The following is a 23,778-nucleotide window of genomic DNA, read 5'->3' as shown; positions in this document are numbered from 1 at the left end:
AGGTTACATCTCAAAGCTCATCTTACTTGGCACTGCATTAAATGCAGATAATCATTCCTTTGTGCCTGAAACATTCTTTAATTGGATTTGGGGTCACTACTTCTCAAGTTGTTCTTTCTCAGTCTCCTCTATTAGTTTCACTTTTCCTTTTCATCTTTAAATTGTGGATTGTACCAGGACTCAAGCTTTGGGTCTCTTCTCATCTCTCTTTAGAGTTAATTTGTTGAGGGTTTAATTCTGTCTCATGGCTTTAAAAAACAACTCCCAATATCTATATCTAGCCCAGTATACTCCCTTAAACTCTGAACTCACATATGCAAATTCTTATATTTATAGTCTTCCCTGCTTTGGTAAATGGCAACTCCATCCTTTCACTTACAGAGGCCAAAAACCAAAGAATAATCTCTGACTTCTCTCTTTGTCATACTCTTGCTTTTAATCCACCAGCAAATCATATTCATTCTCCTTCAGAAGGTATCCAGAATCTGAATGAACAGGTAGCATTTATAGTGGATCAACCTTCCCCCAGACAATTATAAGCTCTGGACAAAATGTAAAAGACAGCTACCTAAAGGCAGTAGAGAGGGAACAAAAGCCAGGAGCTTCTGGAGGGGAGTCACTTGGAAGAAAGGAAGGGCATGGAGTTAGTTTTCCATCTTTTTATTTTTTTTTTACAAAATTTACCCTAAGGGTAGGCCCCATCTACATCTTAGGGAACAACCAAAATTCTTATGAAAGCCTACAGATTTGCTTGCTTAAAGAACAGAGGGCAAAATTCAGGGAAATCAGTATATTAGCTATGGTTTTGTAACAAATTATCACAAATTTAGTGGTTTAAAACAGCACCCTTTTATTATCTCATAGTTTCTATGGGCAGGAATTGAGTGAAAATTAACTGGGTCCTTTGCTCAGGGTCTCACCAGACTAAAATCAAAGTGTCAGCTAGCACTGTGATTCTCATCTGAGGCTCAAGGCCTCTTCCAAGCTCACTGGTTATTGGAATTATTCATTTCCTTGTGGTTGTCTGACTCAGGCTCCTGTTTTCTTGCCAATAGTTGTTTAGGGATGACTCTCAGCTTCTGGAGAATGCTCACAGTTTCTTGCCACATGGTTCCTATAAGTAGCTCACAACAGGGCCATTTACTTTCTTCCTGGGCAGCAAGGACATGTTTCTCTTCCTTCCACTGTGACCAACTGGAGAAATATTCTCTGCTTTTAAAGAGCCCATCTGATTAGATCAGGCTTACCCAGGAAAATTTTCCTTTTGCCATATGAGGAAGCATAATTATAGGAGTAATATTTAATCATATTTGTAGGTTCTTCTCATAATCAAGGGGAGAGGATTATCCTTGGTACGTATACCAGGGGACAGGGATCTTGGGGTCATCCTAGAATCCTGTTTATCATGCATAAGCACTAGAAAATGGGGGAGATTCTGGAAAAAAAGAGTCTAAGAAAGGGAGCCCCAGAATCTGCGTATAAATTCTGTTTAAATCTTTGGCTGGCCTCTGGACCACATATGCATGGAATAGACTCTAAGCAGCTCAGGTAGGTTTGAAGAAGTGAACTGAGATTAGATCTTTTGCCTGATGCAAGGCATTTTTCTTACTATTTTCTTAGACTGGAATTATCTAACTCTTATTCTCTGCCTGTAGAAATCCTCTGCCCTCTTCAAAGCCCAATTCACAAGATATATCCTTCTTAAAGTGTTCAAGGGATTCCACAAAATAATTTTGTACCTTTCTTTAGATTTACTCCATTCTTCCTTGTGTTATAACTAGGCATTTACATGTTTATGCCACTATCTAGAAAGTGTTTTGAGAGTAAGCAATGGTTTATATACTTCTGTATACCTAGCATGTTCCATTGCACAGGATAGCTTGTTTGAGCTCAAATTTGTTATATTAAATTGCATCATGATAATGAAAAAATTATCCATGATCTACCTCTCTTTTTCATCTAAACCACAATCATCTCTTTCTTGTATTATTATAATTGCCTTGCAAGTACATTTGCTGCTTCTGTTCTTTGCCTATCAAAAGTATTCCCAAAATGGTAGCCAACCTGTAGCTAACATCATATTCAATGGTGAAAAGCTCAATGCTTTTCTTCTAAGTTCAGGAATAAGACAAGAATGCCCCCTATTGTCACTTTTATTCAACATGGTATTGGAAGTCCTAACTAGAGTAGTTAGGCAAGAAAAAGAAATAAAAAGCACCCAAATTAGAATGAAAGAAGTAAAACTATTTGCAGATGGCATGATATTATATATAGAAAACCCTTGAGACTCCATTAAAAAAAACTGTTAGAACTAATAAACAAATCCAGTGAAGCTGCAGGATACAAAACCAAATATACAAAAAACTGTTACATTTCTATACACTAATAATGGACTATCAGAAAGAGAAATTAAGAAAACAATATCATTTATAATTACATCAAAAAGAATAAATTACCTAGGAATAAATTTGACTAAGGAGGTGAAAGATCTGTACATTGAAAACCATAAGATGTTGATGAAAGAAATTGAAAAAAACACACAGATAAATGGAAAGATTTTCCATGCTCATGGATTGGAAGAGTTCATACTGTTAAAATGTCCATACTATCTAAAGCAATCTACAGATTCAATGCAATCCCTACCAAAATTCCAAAGGCATATTTCCACAAAAATAGAACAAAGAATCCTAATATTTGTATGAAACCATAAAAGACTTCAAGTAGCCAAAGCAATCTTGAAAAAGGATAAATCTGGAGGCATAGTGCTCCCTGATTCCAAACTATATTACATAACTATAGTAACCAACACAGTAGCCAAAATTACTCATTTTGTTTGTTTGTTTGTTTATAAGATTTTATTTATTTGAGAGAGAGAGAGAGTGAGAGAGCTCACAAGCAGGGGGAATGGCAGAGGGAGAAGGAGAACCAGACTCCCCGCTGAGCAGGGAGACAAATGATGTAGGGCTCCAGCCCAGGACCCTGAGATCATGACCTAAGCAGAAGGCAGATGCTTCACCGACTGAGCCACCCAGGTGCCCCTAAAATAATCATTTTAAAATGTACTACAGATTAAGTAAAGCCACTCATAAAAGCCCCAGTTAGGCTCATCTGGTTTGGATACAAAGCAAAACCCTTTCATTCATCTGTAAGGTGCGCAGAGCCTGCCCTCGCTATTGCCTGACTCTCCCTTCCTGCTGTGTCCGGCCATTCTCTCCGCCTGGACTGACGAGTACCTTTACCTTCTCCAGGTCTTTGTTCAGATGTTACTCTATCAGAGAGGTTTTCCTTGTTCACTATATTTAGAACCCCCAAACTAGTGCAATCCACTCTCTTTCTTGCTTTATTTATTCCATAGCGCTTATTACCGGATGACTTAATACATATTTCCACGTTTATTTATTCATTGCCCATGAGGGCAGGGATTTATCGTTGTCACTATCCTATCCCCAGTGCCTTTAGCAGTGTTCGGCCTACAGAACGCATTCAGTACAGACTGTTGAACGAATGACAGAATTCATGATTGTATGTTTTATTTACATTTTATTTAATTCTCAAACTATGTTATTATATAGGTAGAGCATTTTTATTATAATGTGCTTCAAGTTTTCCCCCCCCCCCAAATCAATCGGGGAACCAAACAAAAAATAAAATATATTGGGGAAAAATATAAATAAATGGGCTTTTTGGAATATTATATCCAAATGACGTTAACATTTCATTGGAGGGCTGAAAAAGCATAAAAATAATGGTAAAATTTAACATTTATTAAACACTTAGAGCATTCCATTTACTTTTTACAGTATACTCTATAATGTAGGCATCTGTTACTATTTCCATTTTAAACATGAAAAGGCAAAAAAATAAGAAAAAATAAATAATTTACCTAAGATACTATGTTCAGTAAATAGCAGAGCTGAATTCAAAGCTAGGTAGAGCTTATGATCTTGGTGCTCCTCCAGACTCCCTCTCTAAGTATGGCATCTAAATCTGCAAAGAATAATTCGTTTGTACTTACGTAAGATGCAGTGCCTGAGATTAACTTCTGCAAACTAGAAAGAAACTAGACAGAGTTAAAAGATGTGAGGTTAAATATGAAATAGCTATGTAACTTTAAATGGTTTATGAACCATTCCAAACTTCAGTCCTTCAGCCTCCAATTGTGTTGCAGAATTAAAAGAATTAAATAAGATAATGTATGTGCAAAAGCTCAACAAGCTGTACGTATTTTACAGAGTAATTTAAATTTTTTAAGATTATTTATTTATTTATTTGACACAGAGAGAGACACACAGCGAGAGAGGGAACACAAGCAGGGGGAGTGGGAGAGGGAGAAGCAGGCTTCCCGCTGAGCAGGGAGCCCAATGAGATGCGGGGCTCGATCCCAGGACCCTGGGATCATGACCTGAGCCGAAGGCAGATGCTTAACGACTGAGCCACCCAGGCACCCCGAGGAATTTAATTTTTAAATAAACTATTCTAATGGGTGTGCTCTGGATGACCTCTCTAAATTTATGGTCAAATGCTTTAGAAGTTTGGTTTAAATTATATACAAATTAAGAATTCTAGCTATTTATCTGGCATCTTGTGAAAACCCAAGGTGCTCACTAAATAGAAGAAATTACCCAAATGCCTCATGAGCTGAACATACTGAAATCATGGATAATAAATGCCAACATCATGATGTGCCTTGTCCTCTCCTTTCAGGTGGATGGCTCATGCTCTTTGCCATCGTGTTACGGCTGGTGGCAGCTTGTCCTGCGTCATGTGTGGTGTGCGTCAGAGATGTAACCCTCTGTCACCAGCTAACCTATATAGTAGGTAATAAAACCAATAGCTCTAAAAAGCAGTGTTCAGTGTATCTGGCAAATTCATTGCCATGGCTTTCATCGTGCTGAGGGCTCTCTGGGCTCAGCCTGATAGAGGTAAACTTTCAAAGAGCAAGTCTTTCACAGTGATGAGAGACTGTTAACATTATTTTATTTTCCTGTTCCTGGTGGTCTCAACCAAAACTATGTTAAGACCTTCAGAGGTGACTGAGATATTTTGCTATTACAAAAGAATACTACTATTTCATGCAACCACACACTTTTTTTTAATAGAAGAAAAAAGTAAATCACTTTGATTATATTTTTGTCCATACTTTGTGCAGTTTTGAACCCTACCATTTGCTGGAAAAAATATCAATGAATCAGAAACCTGAACTGCAATTGTTCAGCATTAGTAAGATTAAGTGATGTACTAGCAAAACAGATTATTATCAAAGTGCATCTAATTTTGAAAGTCTAGTCTTTTTTTATTGGTGGTAAATGAGCTGTAGAAATGCTAACAAGATACACTGCCTGTATTCATTACATATTGCTTGCTTAAGTCAACAATTTAATAAGACACCTTATTAACAAATTTGAGGAGAATGTGATTTACATCCTGATATCCAAGAAGAGATAAACAAGCTATAAGCTCTGCCAATGGAAAATTTTCAGAAACAAGTCTGAGTTAAGATGGAGTGAAAGAAGATGATTTCATTTCTAAAATCCTATGACTCTATGAAAATTAAGAGAAGTTATCATCATCCCTGACATGAGAGAGACAGTTTCAAGGCTAGTTGGTTGTACACTGTTTCCAGTTAGTATTGAAAACACTTAAACACTAAACTCCTACCCTCTCAAATACATTTCCCAAAGTCACTACATTTTTTTCTGATCAGAGATAGCTGATGTCTGTAAGAAACATTGCAGCACCTCTATATCTTCCTTCTCATTTATAGAATGCCACATTCACGAAGTTAAATTTCATAAACACAGAGTAGTAAATGGATGACTTGTGAGTGGAGCTTCTGTCTATTCCTAGACAAGAAGTAATTGACAGAATCAATAGCCTGCTCCCTCAGAGTCGACAAATCCCTAGAGAACCGGGGATCCATAAAAATAAAACTCCCTTAACCCATAGCAAAAACAATATTGAGAGAAACAAAATGCTAAACTGGCCAGAACTAATAGAATTCAAATAATCAGTGATAAATACTAAACAGAAAAAAAAACCACACACACACACACCATGATTTAAGCTTGTTTGTGCTGTAGAGATGGGAGCAATTCTTCCAAAAGAAGGCACTGTGAAAATCCTTTTTTTACATTTTAAAAATCTCTTTGTTTCGGCAGTGTAGTCTGGATTTCCTAAGGGGATTGTGATTTGCTCCCCTCGTGGTTGATTGTTCTAATACCACCTGTAGACCTCCCAGGGACAATGGACTCTTCCATCTTTATGACACTGTCATTTGCAGTCAAAACAATTTTAGCATGATAAAGATGTGTTACAATAACTCCTGATTATAATACATCTTTATTGAGTTAAAACGCTTTGATTTCTAATGGCAGAGCAGTGATAGCTCTGAGGTGATTATGGTGAAGGGATTTAACAGTTGGAGGCCCTGAGTACCACCTGTCATCACATGATGTACTTCATTGGAGGGAACGGATATTAGAGAGGAGGCCAAGATGGCCCAGACTATAATGAGAACCCCACTGACAGATCCTCAGGTCATCTGGAGAGAATATAGATCCTTACCAAGTTGCCAACTTTTAGCCTGGAGATAAAAAGCAGAAACCCAACCCTCCTTCTCACTCCTCCCACCCAACTTATACCTTTAGGTTTGAGAGAAAAGATGACTGACTTCACAGCATTAATATGCACTGCTAGTGGAAAACTGGCTAGGAATCGCAGACACAGGTGTGGCTCGTGGGCGAACTGTCTCGGGCCGGCAGGGCTGCAGCGGGTCAGTACATGGGATGCCTAAAAAGCCACCTTCAAAGAAAAAACATCCATGGTGATAATTCCAAACAGTGAATTAACTCTGACATCGAAAGGAACAGATGGGTTTATGTTTCTCAAATAAACATGTCATAGAAACAAAGAACATAAAAATCCATCATTCTGGTAAAGAGCCAGCTTCCCCTTCAACCGAGAAATCAGGGAATTATTTTCATTTTGTTTCTTGTTCTTACCCAGGTGGTAAGATTGCTCAGAGGGCATTGAGTATCTTTGCTCTCCACCGCACTCCCCTCCCACTTGTGTGTATCTCGCTTCTAGTCTATGCTTTTCTTCCCCACAGCAGCCCCTGTGACCACGAGGGTTTTAATCATCACTGATGGATACCTCGCCTCTATAGAGAGCACAAATCTGTCCCTCTTGTTTAATCTTGCCTTGCTCTCCTTGAGCAGAAATGGCATCGAGGATGTTCGGGAAGATGCCCTGCACGGCCTCTCAAAGTTGCGGACATTGTTGCTGGAGCACAACCAAATATCCAGCTCTTCGCTCACTGATCGCACCTTCAGCAAGCTTCACGGTCTGCAGGTGCTGGTGCTTAGCAATAATGCTCTGCGCACCCTGCGAGGCTCCTGGTTCAGGAACACCAAGGGCCTGACCCGGCTCCAGCTGGATGGGAATCAGATCACTAATCTGACAGGCAGTTCTTTTGGAGGCACGAAGCTGCACAGTCTCAGGCATCTGGATTTATCTAACAATTTTATTTCCTACATTGGGAAAGATGCCTTCCAGCCCCTGCCTCAACTGCAGGAAGTGGACCTTTCTCGAAATAGGTTGGCCCACATGCCGGATGTTTTCACTCCACTGAAGCAGCTAATCCTTCTGAGTTTAGATAAGAACCAGTGGAGCTGCTCTTGTGATCTATACCCCCTTGCCCGGTTTTTAAGAAACTATGTTAAGTCTTCTGCTCGAATGCTCAGGAATGCCAAGGACCTAAGGTGTCAGCCGTCGGCCACTGCTGTGGGCACTGCAAAGAGTGTGCTAAAGCTGTCTGAGACCAACTGTGATTCCAAGGTTTCCAACGTCACTCTGGTTCTAAAGGACAGAAGTCCCCTCCTCCCAGGGCAGGATGTGGCCCTGCTGACTGTCCTTGGCTTCGCAGGTATGCCAGGGAGAAGTGTGCCCAGCTCATCTCCATGTTACTAAAATACACTAAATGATGCCTTTCCCAGGCAGTTTGGGGAAATTTTCCAAGGCTTGGGGAAGGGAGAGGTTGTGAGTAGATGTGGGAGGATGTTGACCGACCTGGCCCAGGTTGTAAGAATTTCCTGTTGCAGAGAAGCTAGCAGAGGAAAGGGTCTTGGACCAGAATTCAAGAACTCTAGTCTTGGTATAATAACCACTGTAATTCTGAGTCAGTTACCTTGCCATTTAGACTCCAGTTTTCTTGTCTGTAATGCAGGAATAATATCTACATTTTATCAATCATCCATTTGCCATGGAGTACTGGGACATTCATTAAAAACTAGAAATAGGGATTAAAAAGTGATGAGACATTGTCTCTTTCCTCAAGGTACTCACTTCTGTGTGCCCCTCTGTGGTATAGTAAGAATCAGTGGGCTTAACCAGGTGCACGAGGAGTTGATATTATGGCAATCACATGCATCCTGCTCTATAGTGGTTGGATAGCACAGTGATTAAATGTATGAGCTCTGCAATTCACCTCTCACTTGCTATGTGACCTTGGGCAAGTTATTTAACCTCTCTGTGCCTTGCTTTCCGCCTATTTGGGAGTTTTGAATTCTTGTAAGATTTCTGTTTATCAACTCATTCATAAACTTGGCCCATACCTCCCCAGACTAAGGAGAAGATAATTTTCAACTCTTTAATTTCTCTATGGTAGTTTAAACATTTCTTAACTATGCATCATTGTTACCTCTCACTGGATGAATGATATAAAGTGATACTTAGTGTCATTAGTCAAAGACCAAATATACATGAGATTTCTTGAGTTATCTACCTGGATGTATGTTTTCCCCCTATGTTTACAGTGCATGGTGAAATCCTTTGGGCTTGTGGGTAACCATGGTGATGAGAGGTGTGTGTGTGTGTGTGTGTGTGTGTGTGTTGAGGGGTGGGGTGCCCCAAAGCTAGAAAACCAGAGGCTTGCAAATGACATCCAGGACTGAACTGATGTATTTTGAATATGTGCTATAAATAATTATTCTATAGCAGGTTTCCAGTGAAACCTGAACATCAGATTTTTAACTCCTGACAGTTACACTTTTAATCAGAATAGATAGAGAACAGCGTCAGGTCTAAACAATGGAACTACCATCAGCAGTAATCAAATTCAGTTGGAAGTGAATTTAAATCCTCTTGGAAAGATAAATTATTTTAAAAACTGTGTAACCATGTCAGTAATTACATGTGTTAAGAAATAATTTACCATAAAAGACAAAAGCAAATAGGGCAGGGAGTTTTACTTTAAATGTACTAGAGTACTAGAACTCAAGTGCTAGTTCTATGGAACAATTAATAGATATTCCAATAAAAACATACACAGATGCACATGTGAACAACATGTTGTAGGGTTCAAATAGATTTGGGTAATGCTGGATTAAACAAAGTGAAATAGGCTTCTTTATTGCAGCATTTTTCTCATTGCCTTTCAGTTTCTAATGAGCATTATGAATCCTTAAAGAGGAAGATACAATTGGAGTGTTTCTCAAATTTATTTAACCATTAACTCTTTTTTCACAGAGGATTTCGTTAAATTAGTGTTTTGTAGGGCATCATTTTGGAAATATTACAATAGACTAATTTTCAGCATCTTCTAGGTATTTACTATATCTATTTTCAGAAAAAAATTTACTAAAAACTTACATTAGTGTAGAGATGGGTATAAATTCTGGAAGATTCAAAGGTTTTGTCAAAATAGTAGGAAGCTTATTATGCATGGACAAATTCTGATAAGTTATAAGTATGATTACACACATGTTAAGTTATAATGTGTGAAAGTATAATTATATATCTCTCATTAAGTGATTGTTAAAGATGCTGTTTTTAGGAAATATTTGTCTTTAAAAAAATCTGACCCTTCAATTTATTCTACTAAGATTTTACTCCTTCGGAAGTAAAAATGTAGTTAATAATCTATACCTGTAGATTGTGGGGAAAAGACTTAGAACTATAATTTGACCCCTGATTCCCTTTCCTTCTTTGGCTATAGGTAAATCCTCACAATCCCAGGGACTATAAATAATCATATTCAGTGAATTTAAAACTAATAAGTGGTTATTTGGCATTAAATGCTAACATCTTAAAACCTCGTATTCTGTGAATTGGTTGATGAAAAGAGAAAGATTTCATGAAGCTGTAACATTTCCAACAAGGACTTATCATTAAATTTGCTTTTTGCTGTTGTTGTTTTTCCAACTCAGAAAGATTGTTAGAACACTTTTTAAAAATAGCAGCAATGCCCATGGCAATGAAAATTCAACCATCTTCTTAATAGCACATTCAGCCTGCCTACAAGCTTCATTTGCTGCTTTTTGCTCTCTGCACTAATAGAAAGTGACCATACCTGAGTGGTAATGTGATGTAGACATAGTTCTAGCATCAACAGCAGGAGAATGAGTGGTTCCTCGCCATTCAGACACAATTAGAGGAGAAACTTTACCCTATAATCAGATTATGCCTACTCTCATTTCAATGGCTGATGCATGTGTTTAAGAAAATTTAGGTCTTTCTTTCCTTTATTATTTGGCTTAGTAACTACATCAGCCATACAAAGTATTCTCTTAATGATTTTATTTTTTGGACTCCTCTCCCTTCCAACCGCCCCCCGCCCCCCCGCAACAGCTGAGTCTTCTAGGACCTAATAGGGCAATATCGAACTGAACCAACAGCAGTAGCAATCATAACCATAAACCACAATGACGAAACACTGTGTTAAATGTCACATATAGTATCTCATTTAATTACCAGTCGTATTAATCATCCCTGTTTGATAGGGGAGGAAAAATAAGGCTCAGAGAGGTTAGAAAACTTGCCCAAGGAAAGTGTCAGAACAAAGCTTTGAATCCTGAGTTTTCTTACTCTCTGTAAGACATATGGAGTGTTTCTAAAATTTTATTATTTTCGTAAGTTTTTAACATTTTAAAGCCAAAAGTCTTGTTTGGAATTACTAGGCAATAAAATGTCTGATCTAAGTTTTGCTACTACTTTTTTTTTTTTTATTGCTCTTTATTTAAAAACATAACCAGATGGACCTTGGTGTTTATATTGTCTGGTTGCTATTTAGTCTGAAAATAAACATTGGAAGTATATCATTAGCAACAGTGCTACTACTTTTTAAAAATATATCTTTAATAGAGATTAAATTATTTCAAATTGTGATAACACTAAAAATATATTGTAAAAAAAAATTAAAGTGGGGCTTATAAGACCTCAAGATCTGGTGAACTATGCAAAGGTTGAACATTTTTTTTTTTTTTTTACCAGAGAATGCTATTCACTTTGGTTAATCTTCATCTTTAACAGAAAAATGAAGCAATCATGCCTGATACTTTCTCTTTTCTTTCAAGTTCAAAAAAATATCACCACGTTTTCATTAAAGTTGTCTGCAGTGGAGGGAACCAGGCATAGGGCAGTCAATCAAAGTCTAAAATGCTGACATCATCTCTTTCACTGTCCTCATTTCCAGAGCCAGGAAACTGAGTTCTCCAGGGGAACTGACTTGCCTAATGTCACACAGCAAATTATGGTCAGAGCTGGACTTAGAAAATGGGGCTCCTAACTTAGTTGATACTGATGCCATGTCTTCCCCATCACCATTTTGGGGATTTGTAAGATTAGACCACTCAGTGCATTTCATTATTAGAACTCATAGACAGAATCCCTTCTGTTTATTTAAGAATATTCAATAAACATTTCTGGTGTGCCTGTGCCAGAGTTGAGGGTACTGGAGAGACAATGACGAACAAGACCGGAAAGTTCCATTTCCTCTCCGTGCTTAATTCTAGCAGGGCAAGACAGACAGTGAGCAAGCAAGCAAGTAAGTGAACACAATAATTTTATACTGTTATAAGGGCTAAGAAAAAAGGAAATGACTGTGACAGAGCGGGAGTTGGGGTGTAACGCAAGAGACTTTGGTTTGAACATCCAGGTGGTTGAGCACGCCATTTGTCAAGATGGGAAACAGTGAAGTAGAAACAGGTTAGACTCTGCACGTGAGTTTCAGAAACACTGCCCTCTACAATTTTATTCAGAGGACAAGCTGTATGTACATAGAACATGAAAGGACAGTTCCAGACAGTCTGAGATTAGATGTCAGTCATTATTTTGTGGGAGTTTTGCAAGATGGAAAAAACAGCAAAGGTATCAAGAAATTTAGAGGTATTGATTTAGTTTTTAAAGGATAAATTTCAAAAAAAAAATTTCAAATAAGCAGAGATAGAGAAAGCACTAAGTTGCTGTCACTAAGGGCATACACAAAAGCTTAGAAATACCTTAAGACTAATGAATTGAAGAGTTTGAAACACATGTTTTAATAATGAAAAATGAAAAATTAGGCAAAGGAGGAAGGTTATGGCCAGACTGCACTGAGTCTTGGATGCCCAGGAGTTTGGCCTTAATGATAATAGGAAATCAATGACTTTTTCTGAGGTAAGGGGTGAATCTTTAGGATGATAAAAATACAACAATAGGAGGAGGTTACGGTATATGGGAATTTCAGGGTATGTACTAAATGTAGTCTACTTTTATTCACTATGGGATTAAGGAATAGGAAACTTGGTTTCCTATAGGCAGAAGAAGAATTTTAATGCAAGAATTATTTTATCCTGAATGAATCTCAGTCCATGAAAAAAAAAAAACAAACCTTTTTTTCTACCAAAGGCATTCCAGATGGTATTTTTCTTATAATTTTTAATAGCTACAAAGAGAGATCCAAATTAACAAACAGAACAATGTTGATTAAATAGCCTCTGTCTGGACTGATATTTTTCTCCATGGTGATAGACTTCCCACCCATTCTGATATCCTTTAAACCATTAACCTTGATATTTGTGGATTTCACATTTGGTGATTTATATGTTTCTTCCTTTGATGTTATCTTTTAATGGTCTCTCTATTTGTCACAGGAGCTGTTGGTCTCACTTGCCTAGGTTTAGTTGTATTTAACTGGAAACTCCAACAAGGCAAAGCAAATGAACACACATCAGAAAACCTTTGTTGCAGAACCTTCGATGAATCCCTGTGTGCTCATGAGGCAAGAAATTACCACGCTAAGGAATACTGTAACTGCCACTTAACTCAGGAAAACGAGATAAAGGTCATGTCCATTGTGGGGTCCAGAAAGGAAATGCCGCTTTTACAGGACAACAGCCATCAAGCAGCACTGGCCTCTGAGTCCACAGCCCTTGATGGATCATTTAGAAACCTGAAAGGTAAAGACCATGGGGCAGACAGCACTTTCTTCTGCTTTGGTGGCAGATTGCTGCAGTCAGGATTTTCAGAGCCTCCTGGGAATATGGCAGCTTTTAATGAAGCAGGCTTACTTACAAGATATTGTGCAAAGAGAGTTAGAAAGCTAAGGAATCATGAGCCTGGGGAAGTCCAACCTCAAACTCTGCCACAGCATGTAACAAGAACAATAAGTGAGTTGCCTTGTTTTAGAAAATCCCACTCTGTTTAAATTCCTCTGAAAGACATAATCTCCTTTAATTTTCTCAACAGTAGAATGCTCTAAAAATCATTGTGTAGCACCAGTCTATCCTTCTTCTAAAGACACTAGATCTGTGTGTGTGTATGTGTGTGTGTGCGTGTGTGTTTGGGGTAAGGTGTAGATGAGGACTCCGCCACCCTCAGGATCTAAGAGTAAGTATATCTTACGCCTGTTGGACAGTGAATTTTGTGACCCAACACCTAACAAGTTTCTTTCTTTCTTTCTTTCTTTTTTTTAAAGAAAAGAAGGCTTTTAAATAGCAATATGCTGGTAAGATTTATGGGAGGCTGAGTATTGGCTTTTATTCCAACATCCTTCGAGCTCTAATGCCAATTCTGCAGTAAGGAACCTTCTCAGAGCATGACATGTTAGAAGAATGGGCCTTCTAATGCTAGTGATTATTTCAGGAATGATGTCAAGACACACACTTTGCTTGCTGAGCTGTCAGGGATGATAACTTCCCAGTCCAGGGAAAGTCAGGACTTAATTCATCGTCCCATGTTGGGAGCCAAGTGAATCTGGCCGTGACATCTACCCACTGTACTTGGGCAATGTCAATATTTAGGCAGAGGCAATGAATTAAATGTCTTCCTTTTCCTTCCTGAATAGTAAGGTGATGCTTTCAGTCTCAGCAGTGAAAACTTTGACAGCTTCTCTGTAAAGAGGTTCCTGTCATTTATTTGAATTGGTTTACAATAAGCAGAGCTTTCTCTCAGAATATGAATGGTGGAGGTATTGCACCAAGAAATTCTCACCATGGGGATATGGCCCTTAAGATGGATTTGGGGACAATTGGAAAAGAATGAAACTGTATGCTATTTCATGTGTGGCATAAGGCAGGATATGAATTTATTCCATTGCATTCCCCAGACTCCAGTTCTTACTAGTTTCTGGGGACTGATGATTTGACTCAAGAGAGGAATAGTCAAGAAAAAAAAATCTGCCATAGAAACCAGATCAGACTGGCTTTATTTTAGAAAGAAATAAGCACTTACCCTTTCAATAGAGTCACACCTCAGGCAGATGTTTAGCTTTGTCCAGTGCCTTAACTTCTCTGTGGGAAACTCTTATACTGAAGGGAATGTTGTCTCTTAACCATTTAAAACCCAGTCCCTTGTTTCACACAGAGAATACATTTGTTTGTCAAATCAATACATTTACTTTTAGGAAAGACTTGAAATTCTGCTACATGCCAGGCATTGTACTGGAAATGGAGAGGACAGGTATTGGAGGTAAAAACAACCAAGGCCATATCTGCTTTAGAGCAGAAGTCAGTAAGAGTCAATGTCACTCTGATTATGTTTTCAAACTTGGAAGCACAGAATCACAGTATTTCAGGAGTAGGGGAGATTTAGAGATGATCTAGTCCAATAATTCTGAATATTTATCTTTGAGTCACAGAACTCTCTTAGAATCTGACCAAAGCTAAAATTCTTTCCCCAGAGTAATTTTATACACATATAAAATTCCTATCTAAGTGTTATCTCTTGATACCTGTTGAGTAAGTAGCTTCTCCAATGTTCCCCAGAAAGTTGAAGGCAAATCTTAAGAGTTAGATGCTAGTGTGAAGCTTAGCTCATGTCTTCCTTTCTATCTCTGAACAGAAATACTCCTTTCTTCCTCGGGATAAAACAAACAATTTCAGAAGACAAGAACACTGATAAGATGTAGTTTTAAACCTAATATGCGTTGTCGTTAGAGGATAGGGTTTAGTGTCAGACAGACCTGGGTCAAGTTCTGCCCATATCATTAGTGGACATGGGATGGGGGGAAAGCATTTCACCTCTCTAAGCATCTTTCCTCATCTGTAAAAGGGATAGGACGAAAGGACTTGTCCAGTGGATCAGATCTCCTATGAATATTAAACGAGATAATGAAGGTACAGTACTTAGCACAGTGCCTGGCTCTTAGAAGATGCTTAATTAATGGTAAATGTTACTATTATTTTTGTCATTAGTATTATTTAACAGGTATCATTAATATCATATTAACATGTACCATTCAAAATTCACAGATAGACATTCCTACAATAGTAGGATCAGGCCATATTCCAAAATACTCATTCATTTAACAAACATTTAATTAATCGTATATTAAGTGATGGGAAACAAAACAGGTATGGTCTCTGATGAAGCCGGTAGTATCACAGGTATTTCTTTTTCGTTGTTGAGGGTAGCTTGTGTTCGAAACCTAAACACTGCCCAACATAGTATCATGTTCTTCCTAATATTTAGTTCCAGCTGGGAAATTAATGCAGAAAAAAAATTGTGATGGCCATTTGAAAAGAGCTTTAATATTATTCATATTTAAAGCTAACTCAACCGACAACTAATGTAAAGATGTACAACTATGAATGTTTTTATTTCTAATTCTGTAACTTTCAAATCAGCATCACAATGGATTAGGATGTGGCCATAAAGAGTAGCTTTGTAAACACACTGAACTGCCCGAAGTCTCTTGTGGGTTTGGTTAAAAATTAGGAAGTATTCAAGAATTGCCATAATCAGAGGAATCATTTTTGCACCTTTCATTAGGTTTCTAAGCATCTGTTTGGTTGGGGTAATAAAACTCAGTTCAGTCCTGAATTTCTGCATTTCTTGTTCAGCAGATATCAACAGTGACACATTTAGTAGAAGATATGCAACATCCACTTCAATGTTGGCAAGAGAAAGTTTTGAAAAGCATTTAACAAATGAATCATGGCAGCCTCCAATAGAAAAAAAAGACAATGGCTTACAACCTCACAGGCAGAGACATTTTATTACAGGCTCATCATCCAAGCCTTGTGGGCCCGAGGAACACTGTGTACAAAAGATCTTACAAAAACATAGATCAAAATATGATGATCCTTATGGACTGTTAAGACGGAGCGGGCCTAGCTATTTTCAGCCAAACAATTCTCTTATCTGTAAGTATGTGCCCTGTGATCAATTTCAAGATTATGTGGAAGAAAAGAAGTCAAATTGTCAGGAACGTTCAAAGGCCAAGAAGGAGCAAATCCAAATTAACAGTGCAATAGAAAAATTCCTTATGAGTGAGGACAACATGGAGTTATCAAGGTTATCAACAAAAATCAAGAAAACATATTCCCCTAAGAGGGTTAGCTTCTGTGATCCCGATTTAGTAGAAAAAAATAGTTTGGTGATGTCATCTAAAACATCAACCCACTGGAAACAGCAGAAAAATCAAAGTAACCACCTGACCAACTTGGATCTCAAAAAATGTGGCAATCCTCAGGAGGGAAACAAAGGAAGAAAATGGCCTACTGATCCACAGATTCTGAAAAAGAAGAGAACCCATCAATCTGACCTCAAAGGGAAAATTAAAAAGCCAAATTCAAGGGTAAAAGTAAACGCACACCCTTTTAGAAAAGTCAAAGTCCATCCAGAAAAATCCTTGCCAGATCTCCCAAAGAAATGTAAACAAGCATTGTTACTGCCAAATAAATTACCTAAAGCTTCTCAGAGAGAGGCCAATATAAACCTTGTGTCCTCTGCAGATTTTCCCCAACAGCCAGAGAGTAACAACTATGTTAAACTCACTTCAGAGAGTATGCCTCTCAAACACGCTCCAAAGCAGACCCCGTATTACCAAAAAAACACTAAAAAGACTCTTCTGCTCAGTGCTAATGACTTACCTATAGTCACCCAGAGCTCCAGGGAAGGCAACTGTCACCCTAATGGCCTCATTCCTGATAGCAATTCATCAACACTGCCTCTGCCCACACTCATCATAGCTGAACACAGGCATTCAAGCTCTCAATTTGCAACTGAGCAAACGGTAGGTGCAACTCCCCTTGCACTGGAAGTGCCTAGGTCTTTACCAGCTATTTGGGAAAACATAGAAAGTGATGTTTTACCACCCAACATTTCCAGGGGGTCTATTGACCAAGAGGCAACAGAGCCCACTGAGCACATGGAGCAGGACAAATCAAAGACCGTTGAGCCAAATCAGTTTTCTTTGTCCCTAGGGAATCAAACACAACTTGTAGGTGTCCACAAGACTGACACCAATAAGGAACATACTTTAAATCAAAATGAAACTTTAAAACATGTAGAGCAACACTCAAGTCACGAACAACTTGCTAATGAGGAAAAAATGTTAATGACCAAATGGAAAATACCACATCAAACTGCGGAAGGTTGTATCATGGATGAGGGAAATGATGTCGGAATAAAACTTCCTCAGTCGGAAACTGAGGATTCCTCTCTCATTTCCTCTGAGACACAAGCCACGGGCGACCTAACTTTGATGAAGACAAATTCTACCCCATACCAAAACAGAACAGAGATTCCCAAAGAAATCAGTGCTTCTCTTAGTACTCAAGCCATTTGGAATCTAACTAATAGCAGCAAAAGAGAAATTGACGGCACAAATGCATTGCCCATAGATGATGGCACCGGAACACTACAGATACAGATATTAGGGAAAGAAGAGAAAAAAATGCCGCATGAAAACAAGGCAGATTCTAGTACATTAATTGGGACTGCACAGATGACCTTAAAAGGCAGCAGAAAAGAAATGCAGCAAATTTGGGAAAATGGAGAAAGTGAAAAACATATGTTGTATGATTCAAGCTCTGCTGAGGCTACTATTACAGCTAAGGATTTGAGTATCACGTGTTCCCCTGAAGCTGAAAATAGACCTTCTCGTAGCGAAATAGATCTTCGAGTTAACTGTAATATACAAGATTTAGGCGAAGTTCAAAATACTCAACCAGATAAAGATAACAGTGCACATAAAGAAGGTGCAGGGACAGTGGGACACAGCAAGTGCTTTCCTCCTTACCGGAATTAAAAGACATTAGTTTTGAGGCAAAAAATAAGGTGCCTCTAATTCCTAGAAGAATAAATGAAGCTGAAATCTCTGCTCCAAAACCTACACTGTATCCACCATCTGCCGATTACACTGATCCGTTACCCTTACAGGCAGCACTCAACTAATAATCATTTTCTATTTTAGCTTTCTTCAAAAGGACACACAAACACCTCCTAGTCTTCGCAGGCATTCCAAATGCATTATTTTGGAGGAAAATTCCTCAGTAGCTCTCTGTTATCAGTGAAATAAAAGTACATGACTGAATATAATGCAAAAATCAAAGATGGAGCCACAAGATTAGGTTTGACACAATTAACTGAGTTTGCTTCTCTAAGGAATGGAAAAATGGGAAAGAAAAGTTTTGCCTAGTTCTGGAAAAGAAAGCAAACATTAAAAAAAAAAAAAAGCCTTAAGCAAATGAAAGATTAAGTAAGAAAAAAAGTACTTGAATAGATTTACCCTTGATGTTTATTTTATGGAAATTACTATACACATCTCAATTAGTGGTATTACAATATTGCTTTCTACAAAGATGATTATATATTCATATTTGTGCCTGATCTGTTTTCTTAATTATGGTATGAAAATAAAAATTGAGCTTTGTTAACTGTAGTCTAGTTGATATGCATATTGGTATATTTCAACCATTTGCAACTGCTCTGTTGACAATTATCCTAGATCTTAAGTAGAGATTTTAAAACCTGTTATTTCTCTAAGAGAAAAAATTAAGGATTTCCAAGGGTTGTAGGCTAGTTCTGTAAAACCTGTAAAATCCTCTAAATCCACTAGGTGGGGATCTCGGCTTCAATCATTTTAGAAGAACAAATGGGGCTTCACGATCAACACAATGGATCCTGAACAAAGGGAATTTTAACACGCTTTATTGCCAATTGTTATTAACTTAAGATTTTGAAAACTAAATAACCTATTAGTATGTAAGCTTTCAAGGTTTGCTCTCTTGAGTTTAGCATGTCACTATTGTTTGGTGTGAGTACTCCTCCTTGTGCACAGGAATTAAATGTCCTTATAAATATGACATTTAAAAGCAATAGTAGAATAAGCATCTCTCATTCAAAGCCACACTTATTGGAAAGATAGAGGTATACTCAAACAATTTTATTTTTGATATCCCAGTAAAACATCGAAAGCATACCTTCATGGTATAGAATATTTTACTTTTCCTCGTGGGAAAAAAAGGTAGTATTTTCTCTTCCTCTATCTATATCTAATATATTTTTACATATTTTATATATTAATGTAGTTTCTAATATATTTCTATATAACAGGATCTTTATATCTACATTTGGCAATATTGTACAGCTTAAAAGCCTACAGAACAATGTAAACATTGCTTACATGCCCCGCCTATCTTCTGTTTTCTTTCCTATTCAGAATTGCCAGCAAATGATGTAACTTTCTTATTTTGAAACTCCCTAACCTTATTCCCTCTCTTCTTTCTGTTTTCTCCCTGGATTCAAAATTTCCATGCTTTTAACTCCAACTCCTCTCCCCTCTATTTTTGTTCAGCCTCTCTGCCTGAGCTTAGCTCCTATGCCATCTGTCTGCCTCCCCTGATCCCACTTCATTTGGTGAAGCGCCTTTAAGGTGAGAAGAGCATCTCTGCCAACTTCTTGCACAATAACTTTATTCTAATTGACCGTTCCCTTAGTTTTGTAGACCAGGTTAGTTTTTTTTAATCTCTGGGTAGCTATGTTTCCTTTCTTCCTTTTCTATGCTTTTTTTTGCACCTTCGCCTTACTGCAGAGTGCTTGGCTTTGTTCTCTCACTGCCAACAATATCCGTGATACCTAACGGCCTAAGGAGAACTCTGGTCACTAGCTGATTCTCAGAGGGCAGTGATGACAGCTCTCCTGGGCTACTTCCTCTTTTCCATCTCCTAAATCCAGTCTTTCACCTCCTTAGAATGTTGTTTCCTTTGAAGTAGTTCTCAAAGTTTACCCTTGCTCCTGAATCCCCATGGTAACCATTGTAGCCTTTGTGTTCTAATCAACTGGATTAATGCAATAGCAGCTCAGCTGGACGCTCTGACTTCAGTGTCTTTGGCTCCCGTTTCAGCCTACTAGTTCTCTGCCTTTACTGGGCACAAATCACCTGAGGTGCTTGTTAAATGCAAAGTCCCAGGCTCCATCCCAGACATTTTGATGCAGTAGCTTTAGAATTGGGCCCCAGAATCTTCGTTTTAACAAATATTCCTGGGTAAACTGGAGCATGTAATGTGCAGCCCACACGTTAAGAAACAATGCTCAACTATCCCAATCACACTAGAAGATAATTCAGTGCCTGTCTCACTATAGGAACCACATAAAATTCTTTGAGTAAGTTATCAAATCTTTTCATATCAAATTCAGATGAATTTTCCAAAAAATTACTTTCATCATATTTCTGCACTGCTTTAGAGACAAAAAAATAATTGCCTGGGATTTCATATCCAAATTCCCTATTCTGGTTTCCAAAGCTTTCCAAGATCTAACAGGACTTTTTCCCACCTCTTGCGGTTTTCCAACCAGCATTTTCCATTTCCTATAGGCTGCTGTTCTCACTGCCCTCTTCCACCTTTGTAGGTCTTGACTAAGAAGACATGCATAGGAGATAATAATGTGGTTCAAATTCAAGGAGTGAGGCAAAGACAAATATGTAAGGAAAGAATGAGTAGTGAACTTGATAACCTAGAAGCAAGGACCAGGAGAGCATGGTGTTATTGTCTCAGATCTAAAGATGAACTTGTTTCAAATGATGGTATAGAGATCTAACTCCTCACTGGCTACAGGGTTCCCATGACTAATAAGTCTCTTCCTTGTGTCCTTTCTCTCAGTGAATTTGCACACTTCTCTTTGCTTGGACTGTTTTTCTCTCTCACCAACCGCCCCCCCCCCTTCATTCAGCAAACTCCTATTTATGCTTGTGATCTTTGCTGAAGTGTCACTTCTTCCAGGAAGCCTTTCTTGACCTACACTATCTCTTTGTCCCTCACTTGCCCATTCCTTTAGTATGCATTCTCATCTAATCTTGTTTTCTTCATTTTGGCTTGTTACTGTAAAATTATGTGTTTATTCAACTAATCTCCACTTGGCTACTAGGCCTTACTGAGGTTCCATGGAGAGCATGTCTCCATTGAATCCCCAGCACTTGTTCCTGGGGCTGTGTAGAGAAGAGACTCAATAAATGATTGTTGAAGGAAAGAATGAAAACTAGCCCATTGTTTCCCTTCTCCTCACCACTGAGCCTACTCACACCGTGAAGACCTTACTGGGTGGGCACTACGCTGATGTCTCAGGCACGTCACATCCAGCAGCTCAACTTCATAATGCTGAGATGGAAAGCACAGCCAAGCCAGGGCCCACCTGTCTGGCAAGCCCAGATACAGCTGGCTAGTCGGAGACTTTTTTTCCTACTATGCTTTTCCCCCATTCTTCTCCCTGCATTCCAGAGCCCAGGCCCTGGTCTGACTGGCTTTGCTGCCTAGCAATAAAACTTTTCCACTAAGCACTTGATTTTTGGGCTCTTGGTATTTTTTTTAAACTTTAAATGTACCCTCCTTTGGCCCTAATCTGGTTCTCTTATTTCCTAACCTGTTATTTGTGACATCCATTCTACCCCCCCAAAAATGCTTTTAGAAGTAGCTAATAACTTGCTTTTATCTCCAAATGAAAACTTCCATATGTCCCTTATTTATAATCATAATCATGAAGATCTTGTCCATTAATAAAAGCAAAAGGGATTCCCTCGACTGTTTATGTTACACTTAATGTTATATATACCCAAGAGAGAAGGAAATTCCAGATTAGCTTTTTTGACACACTTATTCCTAGAAAATATGCCTGAGGTTTGTATTGAAAAATAAGGAAAGCTTTTTCCAAACTATTTTAGGTCATATAATTTTCAAGACAAAATTTTTTTGGACACTGAAATTCAGATGAGGGGGTTGGAGGCTTTGATAAGCAATAGTGGTACTCGTTCATTTACTCAACCAATATTTTTGAACATCTACTAGGGATGGTTCTAGGTGCTGAGGTTATAGGAGCAAACAAAACAAAACAAAAAGTCCCTGCTTTCTGGTAGTGAGAGAAGATTCAACACCAATAAATACATAATCTGTCAAATGGAATGGTCAGGAGAAGAGGTTATTTCTTTTGAGATTACTCAATCCACATGCCATAAGGTTATTTCTTTTGAGATTACTCAATACACATGCCATAATAATCTTTATTTTTCTTCTTAAGAATCTCCATGTATACTTGTGGGATTGGGTAATGACTTGGTCTGGGTTTTGCTGTTAGAAAAAAGAAGGGGGGACTTTGTTTTCTCCTTCCAAAATCTGGCCTGGGGCTTATTCTATTTCTCCTTTGGCGGGGTACTTCCTGAGTTAACAACAGCTACACTTTTGTGAACTAATGTGAACTAGTTCCCTCTACTCAGAGCAGAAGAATCAACGTGGGCTGACATCAAAACACAAGGATTTCAATGAAAACAAAACATGCTGGCAGGGAGAGTCTTAGACACTGTGCTAAACCGTGTTATCAGGAGAGAAGTTGTGGAATCTCCTCCTTTGTCATTCTATGAGAACAAAGTAGACATCAAAATGCCTGGCACAGATAAGAAGAATCCTTTCCCATAGAAAAGTGGTTTGAGATTTCATTCTGGGATTATAGGAGTGTAACCCTTAATATTCTTAGATCTATGATCATATTTAAATTTTTTTTCACTATTTACATATCCTACTTTACTTATTCCTTCCATAGGATCGATCCCTCCATCTGTGCTCTTACCCACTTTATCACATAACCACTTAAAGAGTTAGGGGAGGACTAGGACAAGGTCTCTGGACTCCTGCTTGAGCCAGTGCTACTAAAGACCACTTGTCATGGGGCCTTCGCCTGAAGGCCTGCCTCATGGCGAAAAGCCAACACACATCCATCTTGTGCCAAGCTTCTTTCTTCGGAAAATGACTAAGTATGGTTCAAGCGTAGTTAATAAAATTGCAGCCGAGATGAGACTGTGAGTCATCTGTCATACCCTGGTCTCTCTTTTGCTAATCAGTTGTGAGAAACATTTCAAAATCAGAGAGCTGCAGCAAAGAAATATGAGATCCTCAGACTTCTTGAGGCAATTAGAGACTACAGAGCAGAAGGCAAATCAGTCTTCCTGCCTTGACAGTCTTAAAATACACACTGGAAGTAGACTTTGGAGTTACACTATTTGGGACAGGTTTTGACCATAACACATTTTCTAAGAGGAAATAAAAATTACTCACTTCAGGACATGCATTCCACCCTCGCATCAGCAGAGATGATATGGGCTTGGGGACGGAATAGCCAATGGGAGGTCTGATATGGTGGTAAGCCATGTCGGCTGCAGCAGCCGCTAGGAACCAAATTGATCATGTCAGTTCTGAAATCCACATGTTTGCTTCAAGAAACATATGAACAGACAACAAAAAGTCATCAAAA

The 23,778-nt window shown here is 38.4% G+C and overlaps 2 protein-coding genes across 2 annotated transcripts in view; one reads left to right on the top strand and one right to left on the bottom strand.

Moving 5' to 3' along the window:
- The window catches only part of LOC110570142 (serine/threonine-protein kinase TNNI3K), a 302,970-nt gene that overhangs the window by 52,207 nt on the left and 226,985 nt on the right, over positions 1-23,778 (bottom strand). The window contains exon 21 of the mRNA XM_021678116.1: positions 23,583-23,692. Coding sequence (XP_021533791.1) covers positions 23,583-23,692 — 110 coding nt within the window. The remainder of the gene's footprint in view (positions 1-23,582; positions 23,693-23,778) is intronic.
- Positions 4,716-18,435, top strand: LRRC53 (leucine rich repeat containing 53). Its single transcript, XM_044913796.1, is given in 5 exon segments — positions 4,716-4,818; positions 7,109-7,924; positions 12,909-13,424; positions 16,101-18,251; positions 18,254-18,435. Coding segments are annotated over 5 exon segments (3,768 nt in total).

The sequence above is a fragment of the Neomonachus schauinslandi genome, chromosome 4, assembly GCF_002201575.2.
Source record: "Neomonachus schauinslandi chromosome 4, ASM220157v2, whole genome shotgun sequence".
Classification (NCBI taxonomy): domain Eukaryota; kingdom Metazoa; phylum Chordata; class Mammalia; order Carnivora; family Phocidae; genus Neomonachus; species Neomonachus schauinslandi.
This window is presented reverse-complemented; position numbering and strand designations above follow the sequence as displayed.